Consider the following 19,219-nt stretch of genomic DNA (forward strand, 5'->3'; position numbering starts at 1 on the left):
CACCTGTGCTTTCCATAACCCAACAACCAACTGTGTAGGAAAACAAATTCTCCAAACGTCCCCATTTGCCAGTTTGCTAACTCTCTGAAATTGATGCTTTAGGGATTGAACTCTGACCAGAAGGACTTTTATATCAGGTAAACTTGAGTTTCTGTGGAAATCTCCAAGGCAACAGGGCTTGGCTATGATTTACTGCCAGACATTAGCTGTTGGACTCTGACCAGTGTGTGTTATTACCTGTACAGCCCAGAACACTGAAGCCACTTCACTGAGAGGCTCGGGAACCAAAGGCTGGAACCGCAGCTCAGTCAGCGGGGAGACAAGACGGTGAGTCTCTTATTAGATCTGATTGTGGCTGAAATAATGTTATACTATTATCCCGGGTTGTAAGCGCACAGAGAGAAAAACCCGTATAAATGCAAGTTGTTGTTCGTGCAACATTTATTGTAATTAAGGAAACCAGCAGTAACTGAATGAGCAAGAGTTAAAATATCATTTGTTTCATAAACGGAAGATCTCGCTTTACGACTGTGCTTACGGTCACCTCTTCCCTCCCTCACACTTAGTGTCCTCCACCACTCTAAAATCCTCCGACACACTGTTCCGGCCTGAAGGCCGCTATATCAGTGCAAGTTGTTGCTGTTATTTGAATTAATCATCGTAGAACCGTTTAAGAAATCAATGGTCTCCGAAATCCATTGGGGAACTTGATTGATCTGAAGTATTGTTAACATACTAATGTGGAATTTGAGCAACAGCCAGGCGGTCGGGCCGAATCTGAGCTGTAATTTCTATGCATCTATGAATCCAAGAGCCTCAGCTTGTTTCATCCTTGTTCATAGTTCATTTCTCTAACAATGGTGACCATCCTGGTTGTTCTCTTCTGCACTACGTTAAGGAACTGTGCTAACGCTTTTGTCAGCCATTGCCTCAATCCTTCCACCTTGCGGTTTTGGTTGGTTGGACTCCAGCAGTTACCCCAACACACATTCTGGTCTCCCCAGCCTCGAATCTTGCCAACCTGCTCCTAATGCTCTCCGAATTAAGTGAGCAGAGTGGTCCGTCCAGACGGAGGGTGCTCATTCCATTCCAACGATCTAACTCTGGAGTTTCCATATGTAGTTTGGGATGTATGAAAATCTCAGCTTTGTTTTGGATCATGTTCGGTTTGTTGATCGGTTTTCGGTGGGACAGACACTCGGCTGACNAAAAAATTCAGCTCAGATACAACACTGCTGCTGATATGCTCCAAGCTGCAACCCACGAGAAGGGCACTATACAGTTGTTGTTGCTATTGTTTTTATTTCCTCCTCTGAGACGTCTCTTTTGTTGGGCGCAGTTTGTCCAACGATAGTTTAAGACACATCCCTCCAATTCGAGAGACCAGTCTGCTCCGAATTTGGAGACCCTATAGAGGCTGAATGGTTCTCAATTTCTTTACACTGGAGGAAGTAAGACTAAATTATGTTTCAGTCTACAATCAAACGGACTGAATGCCAACATTTTCTTTCTCTTTCTCCGCAAGTGGAAACGATTTTTGACAAAATGGTGCTCAAGTTGTTGACTTTCAAGGACTATCCTCCTGGTCCCAAGTCCGGAGCCCAACCCACAGTTACATTAACTGAAATTATCCATAAAAGGCAACACTGCACATTGGCAGTGATAACGTTTCGCTGACTGTTACACAAAAGGCGTTCAAAGATCAGGATCAGGAGATTAGGTAGAGAGCGCAGAAGATGCTCTGAATTGGGCGGGTTTTTAAAATGAATCAAATTGTAAATTTGAAGTGGGAGGTGGCAAAGTCACGCTGGTGTTAGTCTGATGATGGATGTGAAAATAGATTCCCAACTATTGCTCTGAATCAGCGAGAGTGGTAGAGAGAGGATGGGGTGAGAGAAAGAAACAGAGCCAGGGAGCGAAAGAGTGGGAAAAAGCAAAGCGATGAGAGAGTGGCAGTGAGTGACTGTATGGCAGAGATGAAGAGAGACCTATTGAGTGAGAGAGTGTGTGTGAGGTGGAAGTGATTGACATAAAGGGGTGAGAGTGAGAGAGGTGGTGAGAGAAAGAAACAGAGACATGGAGACAGAAGGAAAAAGTGGAGACAGGGAGTGAAAGAAATTGACTAAGATTGTGGGAGGAAAGAGTGTTTGTGAAAGAGAGCAGGTAGAAAAGGAGGAGTGAGTTATCGAGAGAGCGTAGACAGAGAGACTGTGAGAGGGGGAAGGGTGTGTGCGTGGAGGCAGAGCGTGCGTGGGAGAAGAGGGGATAGAGAGAGAGAGTGAGAGAGAGAGAGTAATTGAGAGAGTGAAAGAGTGTCTATGAGACGGAGCGAGAGGGTCGAGCCAATGATTGAGAGAGGACAGAGAGAGTGTGTGAGAGGAAACTGAGAAAATTAGAGAAATTTCACAACATTTATCACAATAAAAAACGGGCGTATCCAATATTTTTTTTTCCTTCCTTTACTGAATAGTTTTTTTTAAGAAAATCCCTGAATCCAACCTTTTGAGCAACACACGCGAACAAAGAAACATCGAGATGTACAGCACAGAAGAAGGATGGATGTGGTAGCTTTTTTTTGCCAATTCTTTCAGTCCGATTTACATTGCTCTTTTCCCAAATCGCGTTTTAGATAGTTCTCCCAATTTAGATCGGTATCTAGTGATGATTTGAAAACCAATCTGGAAACTGACTCAAACATCATTCCCACCAGGGCTTTCCATAACCCAACAACCAACTGTGCAGGAAAACAAATTCTCCAAACGCCCCCATTTGCCAGTTTGCTAACTCACTGAAATTGTTGCTTTATGGATTGAACTCTGACCAGAAGAACTTTTATATCAGGTAAACATTGGGTGTTACTGTTGAAATCTCCAAGGGAACAGGGCGAGGCTACGATTTACTGCCAGACATTAGCTGTTGGACTCTGACCAGGGTTTGTTGTTACTGTACAGCCCAGAACACTGAATCCACATCCCTTAGAGGCTCGGAAACCAGAGGCAGGAACCGGAGCTCAGTCAACGTGGAGAGAAGACGGTGAGTCTCTCACTTGCTCTGATTGTGACTGAAATAAGGCAGTAAAGTTACTTCAGGTTTTTAGCACTTGGAATGATAGGAGGAGAGATAAAGTGCGCGAGGAATGAATGGGAGACAGAGGGTTGGAGGGTACAGTGGTTGTCAAAAATGGGGGAGAGAGTGATAGAAAGGGCGTGGGTGAGTGAATGAAACAGAGACCGGGAGAAAGCGAGAGACAGAGAGACAGCAGACTGTGAGTGAATGATTGAGGGTGTGGGAAAGAGTTTGTGTATATTAAGAGAGGCGTAGAGAGCGAATGGTGGAGAGTGGATGGGTTGAGAGAAAGAAGCAGAGAGAGTGGGAGTTAGCAGAGCAGTGAGAGAGTGGCAGTGAGTGACTTTATGGCAGAGGGTGAGAGAATTTTTTTAAGAGTGAGAGTGTGGGTAAGAATGTGAGTGGGAAAGTCATTGACGGAAAGGGGTGAGAGAGTGAGAGAGAGTTGAAGTGGTGAGAGAAAGAAAGAGAGACAGGGAGAAAGCAGAGCCACAGAGTGAAAGAAAGTGACTGATATTGTGGGAGGAGAGAGTGTGAAGGAGAGGGGCGAGTGAGTGATCGAGAAACTGGAGATAGAGAGACTGTGAGAGGGGAAAGAGAGTGTGAGTGGAGGCGTGTGTGAGAGAAGCGGCGATAGAGAGGGAGAGAGAGAGAGGAATTGAGAGAGCGAAAGAGTGTCTGTGAGACAAAGCGAGAAGGGGGAGCCAATGAATGAGAGGGGACAGAGAGAAGGTGTGAAAGAGGGAAAGTGAGAAAGAATGAAAAGAGGAAATCACAGAGAAAATCCACAATATTTAAAAACAACATAAAAAACGAATGTCCCCAATATGTTTTTTTTGGGACCTTTCCCGATTACTTTTTCGAAAAATCCCAGAAGCCAACGTTTTGTACCACCCCCACAAACAAACAACCATAGAGATGTACAGCACAGAAGAAGGTTATTCGGTTTATGGTCACATTGGTAGCACTTCTTATAACAATCCTTTCCGTCCCATTTCCCTGCTCTGTTCGAAAATCCCTCTTTAGATAGTTCACTCCTTTCAGATCGATATCGAGACATGTTTTGAAAGCGAACATGGATTCTGCCTGAAACATCCCTCCCGTCAGGGCTTTCCATAACCAAACAACCAGCTGTGCAGGAAAAATAATCACCAAACCTCCCTATATGCTCGTTTGTTAACGATCGTAAATTGGTGCTTAGGCACTTAATCCCGAACAGTGGAACTTTTATAACTGATAAGCAATTATTTTCTGTGGAAATCTCCTTGGGAACAGGGCGAGGCTGTGATTTACTGCCAGACATTAGCTACTGGACTCTGACCAGTGTGTGTTATTACCTGTGCAGCCCAGAACACTGAAGCTCATCACTGAGAGGCTCGGGAACCAGAGGCAGGAACCGGAGCTCAGTCAGCGGGGAGACAAGACGGTGAGTCTCTTGTTTGCTCTGATTGTGGCTGAAATAAAGCTTGAAAGTTACTGCAGGTTTTAAACGCTGGGAGATGTCACTCCATGCGAACATCACAAGATAAATGCAACTTGTTGTTTTGTAGTTAGTGAAAGATTACTGCTATTAAATAAACCCGGAGCCAGTGATCATGGAATAATTTAAATGTAATCTGTTTAATTAATTTAACTAACCATCGTGACATCGTTTAAGGGAGAAATGTTCCCCAACATCTACTCATGAACTTGATTGATCCGAAATATTGTTGATTAACGATGGGCCCTCTTGTGGAATATTAGCACCAGCCAGACTGGACGGGCTGAATGGCTTTATCCTGAGCTTGTTTAATCCATGTTCGTAGCTGGTTCCCCTAAAACTAGCCATGATCCTGTTCGTTCTCCTGTACACTGCTTTAAGAAGCTGGGCAGACGCTTTTGTCAGTCATTGCCTCAATCCTTCCATCTTGCTCTTTGTGTAGTTAGACTCCAGCAGTTACCCCAAAACATATTCTGGGCTCCCACAAGCCTTGGCTCTTGCCAACCTATGCCTAGTATTTTCCAGCCGCAGTTAAGCAGGATGGACACTCCAGAGAGAGGATGCTCATTCCATTCGTATAATCGATCTCAGTAGTTTCAACATGTAGGTGGGGTGCATGGACATGTCAGCTTTATTTGGATAATGTGCGGTTTGTTGATGGGTTTTCAAGGGTTTCAGACACTCGGCTGACAAAATTAAAATTCAGTTCAGCAACCAAACTGCCGTTTAGTCTCTGAGATGCTAAAAAAGTGAAGGACGCTGTATTATTGCTGTTGCTTTTGTTTTGCTGGCTTCTCTGTGATGACTCTTTTCGTAGGTGAAGCTCCACAGAATATTTAACGCTGGTTTATAATTCATCCCTGTAACTCAGCTTTTCAGTCTATTTTGAATCTGGAGATGGTGTAGAGAACCTGGATCTTTCTGAGTATTGTTCACTAGCTTTCATCGTGATTGAAACCAGATTTAATGTTCCACATTAAACTTCCTGACTGCATGCCGCCATTTCTTTTCCCTTTGACGACAAGTAGAAATGATTTCGGTGAAAATGGTTCTAGTGCACTGCGTGTACAGTACATAATTTATTGGGTATTCACGCCCCCGGATATTGTGGGGCTGATTGTTGACTTTGAGCTCACAGACCAGGCTGAGAGATAATGCAGCACAGCAGTGAGGGAGCGCTGTATTATCAGGGCGTCGTATGTCGGAAATGATGTCAAACGAACATCTTTCCCACACTTGCCTAAATTTTGCAGAATGGATTTTCCCAGTGTCACAGAAAACTATTTTTTAGATAAACCCTTGTTTGATTGACAGTTGCTTGTAGTTATGGGGTCCTGCAGCTGAGTGGCTGGGGAACTCGCTCGCAAGTGGGAAGACCTTGGTTCAATTCCCGGCCAGGATGAAATGTTGGGCAATTTGCCGCACTCCACGTGCCTCTGTTTACCAAGCAGTAAGTAGAAATCCGGTTATAAGTCGATTGGTGGATCAGTATTATGGAGATAATAATCCCTTAAAAAAAATTGGTCGTCAATCCATGACTTATTGTGGGACTCTGCTGACTGCAATCTGCATTTTACCCCAAAAATATACAACCAATTCACTTAGATTTATATTCTTTTGCGCTTTGTGATGGCTCAGTCACATGATTGACACTACATCAAATGCAATGATAATAATACAAGATTAATATTATTACTACATCTTTGTTCACTAATACAGTGGACATCATTTACTTTTGTTGTTCGTCAATGCTCAGAATGCTGTTATCACAATGAAGCTGAAACAAAACAGCAGTCTAACATTTAAAAATTTTAGTATGTGCAGTATTTTGTGTTTTGCTGATTACTATCTGTTTCACCAAACAGCTGATCTGTGAACAATTTCTGATCGCTTGAAATCATCATGGCCCAGGCTCCCAATCCGAATCCAACACTGAGAGATAACGAAGGGAACCAAATTGAGACAGGCAAGTTCAGAAAATCCGCTTACATTTACACAATGACAATAACTTTTATAATACTATCAATCCTTGCGTTTGATTTAGTCTTATTACTTGGTCGATACAACTCGAAGGACTTAATGGGATAGAATGTAACATGATGTTGCTTCCGTATTTTGTGGGTGAAATGCAGCAGCAAGTTCACGCTCAGCAGTGTCCCACAAACAGTCATGAACTGAATGATCGAATTTATTTTGAGCAATTCTAGGCCAGCAAATTCTCTCCTCTTTCCTAAAGTAGCTTAAGCAGCCAGACAGGAACTAAGATTTACATCTCATCTGAATGATGGATGTACAACAGTGCAACAAATCCCCCAGCACTGTATAGGAGCGTCACCTTGGACCTCATGATTTCAAATCCTGATGTGGGGTTTGAACACACAATCTTCTGATTGAGAGGCAGGAGGGCTACCACTGACCGAGATTGACATACAATGATTAATCACAAAATGTATTTAAGATACGAACATACATTCTGGTATGATGTTAGTTTTATTGACCGACTTACTGCCAACAGGTTTAAGTGACACATTCTCCAAGACCCTCGCCCTATACAACGGATACGAGTTGTTCAGAATCACTAAGTTCTACCGGGACAGAATAGAACAGGCCATTGAGGAAGATGTGGAGACTGTCATCTCAGTGCTGACAAGGAAGGAATATTTCAGCCAAGAGGAATATCAAGTAGGTGGTCAGATGGGAAGTGTTTATTGATAAATTGCATAATTTATCCTGTGTGATATATGTATATATATGATAGTTGGTTGGCCAAAGTATTTGAATCCATCTTATTACAATACATCCAGTTTTCATCTCTATTGTGCCTTTCACATTGGCTAGACATCTCAAAGTGTTTGGTAATTATGGTTGGGCACTCGATCTGGGGTGGGAACTGGGAAGGGGGTTAAAGATAACATTTTCGAAGAGGCGTGTTTGAGCATGAGACGGGAAGCAGCGAGTCATAGTTACATCAGGATGGATGCAGGGAGCTTGGGAGGACTCCACGTTGACGCAATAAATGAGCGATACGCATCTCCTTGAATCGCTGATTTACATTTGTTCCTTTGGAGACGGTATCCAACACACACTGTCCCGATAGTGCACTGGCTAAAACTTTAGCTCACTGTTTGTGACCGGCGGGTGAGGAGCGGTCAGACTCGGCTATGTTGTTCTACAGTAAACGCACTGGCAAGTCTCACATGTGAGAAATGATCATTTGGATGGGGTAACGGAGGGCAACATGTGCCTGTGATTCCTCATCCAGCATGCGGAGACACACTATTATGGAAATGGCCATTTTCTTATCACAACCAGAGCCCACTCTTATTAATGCTCACTCTCTGCAGAAACTCACTGAGCTTACACACAGTGGGCAAAGGAGACAAAGCTCCAAACTTCTTCTGAACCTGGTGCTGGGGAAAGGTTCCCGAGTTCAGAGAGTGATGTGGGATTCCTTTGTGGAAATGAAACACACTTTGCCCAAACTGAACAAAATAATGATTGACATACAAGAGAAAGGTAATGGATAATTCTATCGTGATTCAATTCCCAAATCAATTACGTATTTTACACAGATACCCTATATATGTCATTAACTTCAACTAATGAAATGTTCACGATACAAACAGGCGACAGTCTCGTAAATGAGGCGATGATTGACAAACATGTACCAGATGTACCCAGTTCACTTAAAGGTATGTGATCAGTTCATGGCGTAAACAGTGGATTTATTTCTGAAATGCAGTGTTTAAAAATTTGCCGTTTACTCTGAGATTTGCAGAAACTACAAATCATCTGGCAGCTGAATGGGAGGGGCATCAGTTTAATTGTACTGTTCACCCCTGACTGCCATCAACAGCTTTACCATCTATCAATTTCCAACACATCCAAATTCAGCTGCCCCCTACCCTACACACCCTGTGCTTCACATGCCAATTACCTCCATCCTCAACAGACTTCTCTGTCATCCTGGCCCCCGCGCATTGGATTGAAGATGTTCAATCTCCACTTCATATGCTGATACTCTCCTACCCCTTCTTATCTTTTTGACTTTCTCCAACCTCCTTCTTCTGTGCACTTCCACCGCTCCACAATCTGTATCTTTATTTGTATTTAAAGATCTTTTGAAGACTACGTCTCTTACTGCGCCTCCACACATTTACACCATCTCCACACTGAAAATTCACACTGTGTGTATTATCTGCCAGACGGTGAGTGTAACCGCAATGTGATTGCTTTAATTGAAGATGCTCAACGACAGCACAAGGAGACGTTGCAAAAACAAAGTGAGAAACTGGAAGTAAAGACTATCCTGATAAAGGAGAAGGTGAAGACATTTCAGCTGGTTGATCGCTACACGGAGCTAACTATCATTTCTGATGTACGGCACCGGGAACTGGTAGAACATGAGCTGCTGGCGAGAGGCAGAGACCACGAGGAGTGGAGACAGAAGCAACTCCGGAGAGAACTGGAAAAAATCCGAACTGATAAACTGTTCCACAGCAGCTTCTCTAGAGGAGGACTATTTTCCCAGATGAAAGAATTCTACAAAAGAAGCGACGCTGGCACTTTCACAGGCACTTCTGCAGTAGTGAGTGGAGTGGCGGGGATTGGAAAAACAACCATGGTGCAAAAGATTGTCCATGACTGGGCCACAGGAAAAATCTATCCTCACTTCCACTTTGTTTTTATTTTGAAATTTCGAGACCTAAACGCTCGTAACATCAGATTAACACTGAGACAGTTAATCTTGGATGAATATCCGTACCTCAGTTATGTTCTGGACGAGCTGTGGAAACACCCAGAGAGATTGCTCTTTATATTTGATGGTTTGGATGAATTCAGGGGAAGCATTGATTTCGCTGACAGTTGGAGAGAAGCAGAGTCTCAGAGCAGATGCACAGACCCCGGTTTCTGGTGTGACGTGTCTGAAATTGTGTACAGTTTAATACAGAAAAAGCTGCTGCCAGGCTGCTCAGTGCTGGTGACCAGCCGCCCCACTGCATTACAGTTACTGGCAAAGGCTCAGGTCAGTGTCTGGGCTGAAATCCTGGGATTTGTGGGTGAAGAGAGAAAGGAATATTTTCACAAGTTCTTTGAGGATCAGGAGGTGGCGGCTGCTGTTTACAGCCACGTGGAGGAGAACGAGCTCCTGCTCACCATGTGCTACAACCCGTCCTACTGCTGGATCCTCGCTCTGTCTCTGGGTCCCTTCTTTACACGGACACACAGCAACAAACAGCGAGTTCCCAAGACAGTCACACAACTCTTCTCCTATTATATTTATAACATACTATCACATCACAGTGTCAAGATGGAAAGCCCCCATGATGTGATGCTGAAGATTGGTGAGATGGCCTTCGCTGGAGTCTCCCAGAGAAACATTGTCTTTAATGAGGAAGATCTGATGAAATATAACCTCCAGCCTTCCCAGTTCCTCTCTGGCTTTCTCATGGAACTTGTGGAGAGAGAGTCTTCAGAGCACAGCGTGGTCTACACATTCCCGCACCTCACCATCCAGGAGTTTGTAGCCGCACTCGCTCAGTTCCTGCCTCAGAATCCAGGAAATCTGCGGAATCTCCTGAATAAAGCTCACAGGGAGGAGGACGGCCGGTTTGAGATATTCCTGCGCTTTGTTGCGGGTCTCTCCTCCCCACGGGCAGCTCAGCCACTGGAGGAATTTCTGGGGCCATTTGTCCATCAGACAACCTGCGCGGTGATCGATTGGCTGAAGGAGAAGGTTAAAGCTCAGATCAAAGACACAGACACCGTCACTGCGAAAAGGAAGCTGCTGAACACACTCCACTACCTGTTTGAGTCTCAGAATCAAGCCCTGGCACAGCTCACACTGGGCTCCGTACACACACTGACATTTGGTGACTTGTCTCCAGAGAATGCATTGAGACTGACACCGATAGACTGTGTTGTGGTGTCTCAGGCCATTGGACTGTGTGACACAATAAAACAACTGAATCTGATGAACTGCTACATTCAGGAGGAGGGTCTCCAGCGTCTGGTTTCTGCTCTGCACAAGTGTCAAGAGTTGCTGTAAGTTACTCTGTTTGTAAATCTTAATCCTATTATTCTTATTTCAAAGCCATTCTCCAGGAATTCAATGACATTAAACACCAGCTGATCAATGTGAGAATGGTATCACACAGCTGGAGGGAACAGTGGGTCACACTGCGATGGCCGTCACACACGACAGTCCTGTCCTGGGGGATTGGGATGTGAATGGCTGACATTCCACTGCACACCTGGCTGCTCCACACCCTGAGCTCTTCGGTGGCATTCCCAGGTTGCTGATGTTATTGGGATTGGTTCCTGACTCCCGACTGGGATGCTCACTTTATTGAATAAATTGTAACTTGATCCCAGGTCAGACAGACCAGAGTTTACGTTCAGAGACACCATTCGGTGTTTCATGGTTATTCATACAGGAGATGGTTCACCTGACCACAGAGTCTCTGACACACAGACACCCTTCTAACTCTAAGCCTCTGAGCTTCCTACCAGCTCAGGACCCGAGGGCTCACTCTCCTGAACCGTGTGGTTCGGGCGGAGGATTCCTGTATCCTCTCCTCCTGGCGGCAGCTCCTCCCTCAGTGCTGTATTCCAGGGTAAAAAGACCTCCCGAGGGCTTGGCCATCCCATTTATCCAGGGGCAGACACACCCTCTCTCCAGTACAATGTTATAACACTGATACAATATAATTCACCCCAAACACATCTCCCTCAGCCTGACATCAGTCTGACAGGTGTCGGCTCCCCTGGCCCTGGTGAAGAGTCTCCATTTCCAGCTCCTGAAATCTCACAGCCACAGAGATTCTCTTTCCCAGGTCTGGGGCTCACAGTGTTTGGATAACGAGAGAATAGAGAGATACACTGCCCAGAACCTGGTGATTAAAGGCCGGGCTTCCAGAAGCCAAGACATTAGCCTCACTCACACACTGACTGAGGGTTACAGTGCTGCTGGAATAGACGCAGCGTAAACTGTTCTGCTGCCAGGACCAGGCACTGGGGAGATCCCACTGCCTGTAGCCCCAGCAGCCCAGAATGTTAAGGCGTCTTGTCCAGATAAGGTGCTGTAACAAATGCAAGGCTTATTATTATTATAATTATTGTTATCTGATGCTGTCTCTTACACCAGCTACACTTTGCTTCCACAAACAGTTGTGTTTCTCCATCTCTCCCACAAAACAAACAGTCAATATACTTTATAATATATTATTTCTCAGTCTCTTTTACTTTATGTCTCTCTCTTTCTGTCTCTCTCTTAAGTCCGTCTATATCTGTTCTTTTCTCTAATTCTCTCTCTTTCAGTCTCTCTCTCAGTCTCTTTCCCTCTCACAGTTTCAGTCTCTCTGTCACTCCCGCAAAACACAGATTCGCTACACAGACATATATATTCTTGCTCAGTCTCTCCCCATCTTTCTTTCTCTCTCTCTGTCTCTCCCACAAAATACACTGGATATATATCTCTCACTGCCTTTTTCTCCCTATCGCTGTCAGTCTTTCTCCTCGTCTCTCTCTCGTTCTCTCTCAATCTCACTTTGTGTCTATTGCTTTCACTCTCAGTCTCTCTTTCAATCTGTCACTCGCTGCTTCTTCCGTTGAGTCTCTCTCTCACTCTTTCCCACAAAACACAGTCACTACACTTTTTAATAAATTCGCTCTGTATGTGTGTCTCTCTCGCTCTCTCACACACACACACAGGCTCTTTGCTTCTCTCTCTCTCTCCCTCTCTCTCTTTCTCTGTCAGTCTCTTTGTCTCCTCTCTAAGAGAGAGAAAAAGCCTCCTACCATACACTTAATAATGTATTCTCCCTCTCAGTCTCCCTCTCTTCACTAACTCTGTCTCATTTTCTATTTCTTTTGCAGTTTTTTTCTCACTCATATTCTCTCTCTTTGTCACTCAGTCACTCTCTCTCCCTCTCAGTTTCCTTCTCTCTCTCTCTGTCTCTCAAAGAAAAACACACAGTCACTTTGCATTTGCTTCCCTCTCGCTCATTCTCTGAAAGCACGAGAGACTGAGAGAGAGAGTAACTGCGAGAGAGAAAGAGACTGAGAGAGGGAGGTAGAGATTGAGAGAGATAAACCGAGAGAGAGAGGGAGGTGGTCAGCAAGAGACACCCAGAGAGTGAGGGAGGGAAGGCAGAGAAGCACTGAGAGAGAGTGAAAGAGACAGAAAGAGAAAGATAATAAGAGAGCGACTGTGTGACAGAAAGTTAGAGCGATATACCGAGAGAGAGACTGAGTCAGAGGGAGAGGCACTGTGAGGGAGAGACTGTGAGAGAGAGACTGAGATAGAAACGGATACTGAGAGAGAGAGAAACTGGGAGAGAGAAAGATAAGCGAAGGACAGAAAAAGAGAGTTAGTCTGAGAGAGAGTATTACGAGAGAGAGAAAGAGCCTGGGAGAGATACAGAGAGAGAGAGAGAGAGAGAGAAACTGAGAGTGACTGTGGAGAAAATATATTACAAACCGTAGTGACTCTGTGTTTTGTGGGAAAGACAGTGGGACAGAAACTGAGAGAGAAAGACTGAGAGGAAGACTGAGAGAGAAAGAGACTGGTAGAGAGACAAAGAAATAAACAGACTGAGAGAAAGGGGTAGAGACTGTGAGAGGACATATAATTTGTAGTGACTATGTGTTTGTGGGAGAGATTCAGCGAGAGACTGCGAGAGATGCTGAGAGAGATTGAGCGAGAGGCTGAATGAGAGAAAGACGGCGACAGATGGAGAGCGAGACTGAGAGTTGGACAAAGAGAGACACTGACTCAGGGAGCGAGAGAAAGAGAGAGAGACAGACTGGGAGATATACTGAAAGAAAGAGAGAGAGATAGAAAATGAGAGAGCACGATAGACTGACAGGCAGAGAGAGAGAGGCAGAAAGAGCTACTGAGAGATAAACAGCGAAGCAGTGAGAGAGGGAGAATAAGAGACACAGAGCGAGAGACTTAGAGAGAGAATGAGAAAGAGACTGAGTGAGAGAAAGATAGAGCAATGGACAGATAGAGAAATGGTGTGAGTGAGAGCCTGGTAGAGAGAGAAATTGGAGAGACAGGTAGATACTGAGAGAGAAACTGAAACAGAAAGAGAAAGCGGCAGAGAGAAAGAAAGACTGAGACAGATGGACTATGAGAGAGAGAGAACAAAATTGGGAGAGATAAACAGAGAGAGAGACTGAGAGCGACTGTGGAGAAAATATATTAAAAGCTGTGGTGACTGTGAGTTTTGCGTAAAAGAGAGAAAGAGAGACGGAGAGAGAAAGAGGCTGAGAGACACTGTAAGAGAGAGACAGAGAGATAGAGAGATAAGATAGAAAGATTGTTAGAGAGACAGAGAAAGAGACTGACAGAGAGACTGAGAGAGAGACACAATGAGAGACAGAGAGAGAGAGTAAGAGAGAGAACAGAGAAAGAGACTATGAGAGGATATATAACATCCAGTGAATGTGTTTTCCGGGAGAGACATAACGACAGACTGTGGGAGAGACTGAACGGGAGACCGAATGAGAGAAAGACAGAGCGATAGACAGAGACTGAGACAGAGAGATTGATGGGTGGAGCGGGGGTGGATAGACAGACAGAGAGACAGACAAAAAGAGGGAGAGATACAGACAGATAGAGAGAGAGAGACAGACACAAAGAAGAGTGAGAGACAGACAGACAGAGAGACAGACCGACAAACAGAGAGACAGAATATCAGAGTGACATACAGACAGACAGTCCCGCACCGACAGACAGGCAGACAGGCAGGAAGATTAACAGATGGACGGACGGAAAGAGTCAGAGATTCAGAGAGAGTCTGAGACTGAGACAGCGACTGAATGAGAGAAAGACACAGCGAGAGGCAGAGCGAGATTGGAAAAAAACTGTGACAGAGAAAATATTGTGTATTGTAGTGACAGTATGTTTTGGGGGTGAGACAGAGACTGAGAGAGTGAAAATGAGAGAGAGTGACTGAGAGAGAGAGAGAGAGAGAGAATGACAGATACAGAGAGAGAGATGGAGAGAGAGTTAGAAAAAGAGATTGAGAGGGACTGAGAGAGCGTCTTCATGAGAGAAAGAGAGAGCGAGAGGCAGAGAGACTGCGTGAGAGAGAGAGAGAAAGTGAAAACCAAAGAGAAAGAGAGGATTAGACTGAATTAGACACGATGACTGTGAGACAGAGACTGAGGGGGGAAATATATTATAAAGTGTACAGTCTGTTTTGTGGAAAAGACTGAGAGAGAGACTAAGACAAAGCGACTGAGAGAGAACAGAGAGAGAGAGAGGGGCTAAGAGAAAGCGAGAAATAGAATGTGAGAGGAAATATAACGTATAGTAAGTACTTTGTGTATTCTGAGAGACACAGAGAGAGATAGAGTGAGAGAGACTGAGACAAAAATATATTATAAGGTGCAGTGACTGTTTTGTGAGAGAGACAATGAGAAAACGTGTGAGTGACTGTTAGACAGACGGGGACTGAGAGCGTAAGAGGCTGATAAAGAGAGAGACAGATTCAGAAAGAGAGAATGAGAGTGACAAAGCGAGAGACAGAGAGAGATTAAGTGAGAGATAAACAGAGTCAGAGATAGCGAGAGAGGCTCAGAGAGAAACGGAGTGAGAGACTGGGAGAGAAACGGAGAGCGAGAGATTGACTGAGAGAGAGGGTGAGTGTGAACATATTATAAAGTGTAGTGACTTTCTTCTTGTGAGACACAGAGAGATACTGAGAGAAAAAGAGAGAGACAAAGAGAATGAGTTAGAGAAAGAGAGACTGAGAGAGAGTCTCAGGAGAGTGAGAGATAATATGAAAGTGACTGTGAAAGAAAATATATTATAAAGTGTAGTTACTGTGTTTTGTGGGAGAGACAGAGAGAAAGAATCTGAGAGGGAGACTGAGTTAGAGAGAGAGAGAGAGAGAGACTGAGAGGCAAAGAGAGAGACTCTGAGTTAGATAGAGAGAGACTGAGTTAGAGATAAAGGGAGACTGAGAGAGAGAGAGAGAGAGAGAGCGACTCAGAGCGAGAGACTGAGAGGAAGAGAGACTGAGAAAGACTGAAAATATATTATAAAGTGCAGTGCCTGTGTTTCATGGGAGAGATAGAGAGACTGACTTACAGTCGTGGAGTCCTGTAGCTCAGTGGTTAGAGCACTCGCTTTGCAACTGAGAGACCTGAGTTCAATTCCAGGCAGAGGGCGAAACCTCAGGCAAGTTTCCTTACTCCACACAGAGCCAAATAATAATCCCTCCAAAAAAAAGCTCAACAATAAATTGGTCATTTTCAATCTACGACTGTTTGTGGGACATTGCTGTGCGCAATTGGCTGCCGCGTTCGCCCATAAATATACAGTCAATTCACTTTACAGTATATTCTGTGAAGCGCTTTGGGACATCCTCCCGACATGAAAAGAGCTATATCAAATGCAAGGATAATAATTATTATTATTACAGAGAAAGATCGGGAAAGAGTGACAGAGAGAGATTGGGAGAGATTATGAGGGAAAATATATTACAAAGCGTAGTGACTGTTTTGTGGAGAATGAGATACAGAGAGTGAGACAATGAGAGATACAGAGCGAGAGAGAGTCAGTGAGCGACTGAGAGAGGGAATGGAATAGACTATAAAAGAGAGAGTGACTACGAGAGAAAGAGAGAGAGAAAGAGAGCACAACAGAAAGTAAAACTGAGAGAGCGACAGAGAAAAAATCGGAGAGAGAGACAGTGAGAGAAAATATTTTAAAGTGTATTGACTGTGTGTTTTTTTGGAGTAACGGAGAGAGACTGGGAACGAGAGAGAGAGAGAGAGAGAGAGAGAGAGAGAAAGGGAGAAACCGCGGTAGAGACGGAGAAAGAGATTCTGAGAGAGATTGAGAAAGCGATAGACAGAGTGAGAGAGAGACTGAGCGACAGCCTCACAGAGCCCGAGAGAAAGAGAGAGCGAGGGAGAGTCTTGCTGTGAGAGAGAGAGATTGAGAGAAAGAGAGACTGAGAGGGAGAGAAAACAGACTGTGTAGAGAATATATTATCAAGTGTAGTGACTTTGAATTATGTGGGAAAGACAGTGACAGACTGTGAATGAGAGAGAGAGACTGTGGTGGGTAGAGAGAATGTGAGGAAGATAGAGACTGAGAAACACTCCGAGAAAATATACTGTATAGTGTAGTGAATGTGTTTTTCAGTGAGATAGAGAGACCGAGAGAGAAACTGACAGAGAGGGAGACATAGAGAGAGAGGGGGAGAGACAGAAACAGAAAGAAAGACTGAGAGAGAGAGAGAGAGAGAGAGAGAGAGAGAGACTGTCAGAGAGAATAAAATATAAAATGCAGTGACTATGCTTTGGGGAGACACGAAGAGAGAGACTGTGACAGATAGAGAAAGAATGAGAGAGAGAGCATAGGAGACAGAGTGACTGACTGCGAGAGAGAGAGAGAGACAGACATAGAGAGATAGATAGTCCGAGAGACACAGAGAGAGAGAGAGAGAGAGACCGAGAAAGAGAGAGGCTGAGAGGGAGAGAGTTAGAGAGACTAAGCGAGATAGACTGAAAGACAGAGGCTAAGAGAGTGAGAGAAAGGGGGAGAGAGAGAGTGAGAGATCGAGATTGAGAGAGAGAGAGAGACTTCAGGGCGAGAATGAGCGACTGAGAGAGATGCAGAGGGAGAGATTGTGAGAGTGACTGTCAAAGAGAGACCGAGAGAGAGATACTGAGAGAGAGAGAGAGAGAGAGAGAGAGAGAAAGACTGAGTGAGACACAAATGGAGAGAGATTATATTATAATGTGCAGTGAGTGTATGTTTCGTCGGTGAGACAGACAGAGAGACAGAGATAGTGACTGAATGAGATTGACTGAGAGAGAGAGAGATCGAGAGAGAGAGATAGAGACAGAGACTGAGAGAAAATATATTTTAATGTGTAGCGAATGTGTGTTTTGGGGGGAAACAGATAACAGAGTGAATGAGAGAGTGAGAGGGAGAGATTGGCAGGAATTGCGGGAGAGATAGAGAAAGAGACTGAGAGAGAGACTGAGAGAGAAAATGACTCAGAGATACAGAGTGAGAGAGAGAATTAGGGACAGCCTCAGAGAGCCCGAGAGACAGCGACTGAGACAGTGAGAGAGAGAGAGAGAGAGACTGAGAGAAAGAGACACAGTGAGAGAGAGTATGTTATAACGCGAAACAACTGTGATTTGTGGGAGAGGCAGAGAAGAAACTGAAAGAGAGAGACTGCGACAAAAAGTGAAACACAAAGAAGGAGACAGAGAGAGAGAGACAGTGAAAGAGAATATATTATAAAACGTAGTGACTGTTTTGAGGGAGAGACAGAGAGAATGAGAGAGAGAGAGAGAGACTGCGATGTGTGTGTGTGTGTGCACATGTGTGTGTGTGTGTGCACATGTGCGGGTGTGTGTGACACTGGTCCCAGCGCCTTGGGACTTGCTCCCCACGTGAAAGGCTCCTGTATATACATGTCAATGTGTACTGTGTTGTTACACTATATTCCCTGTGTTTGTGTCTCTGTGTCCAGTCTGGGGAGCAATAATCTGGGAGATTGTGGAGTGAAGCGACTGTGTGAGGCTCTGAGGAACCCGGAGTGTAAAATACAGAGTCTGCGGTAAGTAACGCACTGTGTCTCCAGAGTCTGAATGACGCCAATATCTCAATGTGTTTATTGTGACTGTCTGATCAGTGCGGCTGAATACTGTGACAGGAATCGGTGTGACAGTGTGAGGCCACAGCCATCGTTTACATCAAACTCTCAACATGGATTAATGTGTCTGTGTGTCTGTGCGGGTGTGTGTGTGTCTCTGTCTGCGAGTCTGTGACTGTGTGTATGTCTGCGTGTGTGTCTGTGTGTGTATCTATGTTTGTGATTGAATGTGTGTGTCTGTTGTCAGAAACAAATATTTACAACGACTTTTCAATGATCATATTCCAGTTTACCAATTGGTTGAGTTCAGTCACTATATTCAGGTCAAAACAGTAGGTAATAGACAAATAAATGAAACAATAAAATAATGCACAAGACACAAAATGGTACCGACCGGATTCCTGTCACAGCACTGGTCGTGTCCCGCACTGCTCCGCTACCGTTCCCGAGATATCTAACACACCTTTGTTTAAAGACAACTGAATAACTCCAGACAAAGCTGTCTTTTTTTAAGAAAAACAACTCCTTATATGGTTATATCCATAATATGTTTCAATTCTCTCTTTGACCACATTGTATTATCTCCTGATCAGTCCCTCCATCCAGTGTGTAAGTGTGAACAGACTTTCTGTGTCCTTGTACCTCCTGACCTTATGTTGCCATTGGTTTGGTTTCTGCCTTCAGTTACTGAGCTTTGCAGCTTTTGCACTTCTATTTTATATTCTTCAACCACACTTTAACATTAACCCTTGAAAACACTTTGTGTGTATCTGTGTGTGTGTCAGTGCATGTGATTGTATCTGTGTGTGTTTTGTGTATGTCTGTTTGCGTGTGTGTGTGTGCGTGTATCTGTGTATGTGTGTCGATGAGTGTTTTTGTGAGTGTGTTTGTGTGTGTTTTTGAGTCAGCTTCTGTGTTTTTCTTGTGTACGTGTGTGTTTGTTTCTGTATTTCTGTGTGTGTATTTGTGCGCGTCCGTTTGTTTGTGTGTATGTTTCTGTAGATGTTTGTCTTTGTGTTTGTGTGTGTGTCTGCGCCTT

The 19,219-nt window shown here is 44.4% G+C and overlaps 1 protein-coding gene across 1 annotated transcript; it reads left to right on the forward strand.

Moving 5' to 3' along the window:
- The first annotated feature begins 2,854 nt into the window (after positions 1-2,854).
- Positions 2,855-18,638, forward strand: LOC103173041 (NACHT, LRR and PYD domains-containing protein 3-like). The gene is made up of 9 exons (XM_042346438.1): positions 2,855-3,033; positions 4,412-4,492; positions 6,412-6,512; positions 7,062-7,228; positions 7,891-8,062; positions 8,173-8,238; positions 8,791-10,591; positions 18,058-18,088; positions 18,591-18,638. The coding sequence occupies exons 3-9, from the start codon at positions 6,449-6,451 to the stop codon at positions 18,636-18,638; spliced, it is 2,349 nt and encodes a 782-aa protein (XP_042202372.1). The 5' UTR covers positions 2,855-3,033; positions 4,412-4,492; positions 6,412-6,448.
- The last annotated feature ends 581 nt before the right edge of the window (positions 18,639-19,219 follow it).

Source organism: Callorhinchus milii, unplaced genomic scaffold (assembly GCF_018977255.1).
Source record: "Callorhinchus milii isolate IMCB2004 unplaced genomic scaffold, IMCB_Cmil_1.0 Scaffold776, whole genome shotgun sequence".
NCBI lineage: Eukaryota > Metazoa > Chordata > Chondrichthyes > Chimaeriformes > Callorhinchidae > Callorhinchus > Callorhinchus milii.

Excerpts from the sequence above, each read along its gene's own strand:
- LOC103173041 (XM_042346438.1), top strand. The coding sequence starts at position 6,449 with ATGGCCCAGGCTCCCAATCCGAATCCAACACTGAGAGATAACGAAGGG. Across the intron at positions 8,063-8,172 it reads GATTGACATACAAGAGAAAG|GCGACAGTCTCGTAAATGAG; the intron begins GTAATGGATAAT and ends CGATACAAACAG. Across the intron at positions 8,239-8,790 it reads TGTACCCAGTTCACTTAAAG|ATGCTCAACGACAGCACAAG; the intron begins GTATGTGATCAG and ends CTTTAATTGAAG.